Source organism: Colobus angolensis, unplaced genomic scaffold (assembly GCF_000951035.1).
Source record: "Colobus angolensis palliatus isolate OR3802 unplaced genomic scaffold, Cang.pa_1.0 Scaffold212, whole genome shotgun sequence".
NCBI lineage: Eukaryota > Metazoa > Chordata > Mammalia > Primates > Cercopithecidae > Colobus > Colobus angolensis.
Genome location: NW_012115289.1, coordinates 4,064,633 through 4,066,078, shown reverse-complemented (window position 1 = coordinate 4,066,078; position 1,446 = coordinate 4,064,633). Strand labels below are relative to the sequence as shown.

Genomic DNA, 1,446 nt, shown 5'->3' with positions numbered 1-1,446 from the left:
TCAGGCTTTTGTCTAAATATGTGAAGACTGACAAGATTACCTCCGTGAGAATCCGTACTCCCCACCCCTAACTTCCCCCCTCCTTAATCATGTTTCACAAAGTAAATCTACAGACGCTCCTCCTGGGTTTTGGGAGATTCCCCATCCTAAACAAACCAGCTGGAGGAAAGGCAAGGAAGGAAGAAATATACGCAACACAGAAGCTCTCCTCAGTTGACAAAAGGTCAAAAATCATTAACATGTAAATGTTGCTTTTTCCATCCCAAAGCACCTTCTCACGTAGAGTCCAGGAACTAGGGGCAGCCCGGCCCTGAAGGGGTGGGGACAGAGGGAACCCGGCCGGTGGCCCGACCCTGCAGGGAAGAAGGACGTGCGGCGAGCAGCACTGGATTCGGGGAGGGCCGACCTGGCCGAGGGTGACATTGCCGAGCATTTCCTGGCACAGCGCTGGTCCCTTCCCTAAACGCGCTCTATGTGGTCCTGTACGCGACTGTTTTTCCCAAAGGCAGTCAAGGAAAAACTACTAAAGATCGACCAGGGCACCCCCTTCCTTTCCTCCCCACCACGGTTTCTCAGAGGCTGTGGGGACTTAGTGCGGGTAGGGGGTAGCTGTCCCAAATGAGCAGCTTAAGGATGTAACGTATTACAGAAAACTTTGAAGTTTTGTTATTTGTAGCACAGGGATAGGAGTGGGACAATAGAGAAGGAGTGTTTTCTTTTCAAAAGAAAACAAAAACAAAACTTTTATTTTTCTGGTCCGCGGCAGCCTGCCTGCTAAACGTTGACTTGCTTTCGCTTTGCAGCAGGCGACGGTCCCGGGCGCCACCTGCGCGTCGGTGGGAGGCTGGTCCGCGCCTGGGTCCCTTGACGCCCACTGCAAACGGCAATGCGAATGACAGACTGTAAACCCTCTCGCCTGCGTCCCTTTCAAGCACCAGAAACCCAAGTCGGAACTAATTCTTTCTTTCGAAAGCCGCAACTCCCCTCCGGCGAGCTCCTGCGGGGCCGGGCCGAGATTGCGGAGAGGAAGCGGCGCGGCGCTACCGCCAAGGCTCCTCCTGTCGCCGGTGAGGCCGGGACTACCTGGCGGCGCGGCGCGCGCAGCGCTGAGTTCAGAGCACCTCTGCCCCCTCCCTCTCCCAGTCCACCTCGTCCGCCCGCCCTCTCGCCCGGCCGAGAGCACAGCCCACTCCCTCCCACCTGGGGCCGCCGGGCCGCCCTCCGCCCGCACCTCTGCCGCAGGACGGACCCACGCGCCGGCCAGTCGGTCAGTCCAGTCCAGGCGCCCGGCGGGCCGCGCTCACGCAGTTGGCGCAGGAGGCCTTACGCTGGCGGCGCAGTGCCCGCCCCCTGCGTTCTCCCCGCCCCCTCCCTCCCTCGCAGGGGCCGAGCGAATGTAGCCCGCGAGAGAAAATGGCGGCGGCGGCGGGGAATCGCGCCTCGTCG

General features: G+C 60.0%; 1 protein-coding gene across 1 annotated transcript in view; it reads left to right on the top strand.

The window, feature by feature from the left end:
* The first annotated feature begins 886 nt into the window (after positions 1 to 886).
* Positions 887 to 1,446, top strand: part of MAP3K1 (mitogen-activated protein kinase kinase kinase 1, E3 ubiquitin protein ligase) — a 78,267-nt gene continuing 77,707 nt past the window's right edge. Inside the window, exon 1 of the mRNA XM_011942927.1 lies at positions 887 to 1,442. Within this exon, the coding sequence (XP_011798317.1) occupies positions 887 to 1,442 (556 nt within the window). The remainder of the gene's footprint in view (positions 1,443 to 1,446) is intronic.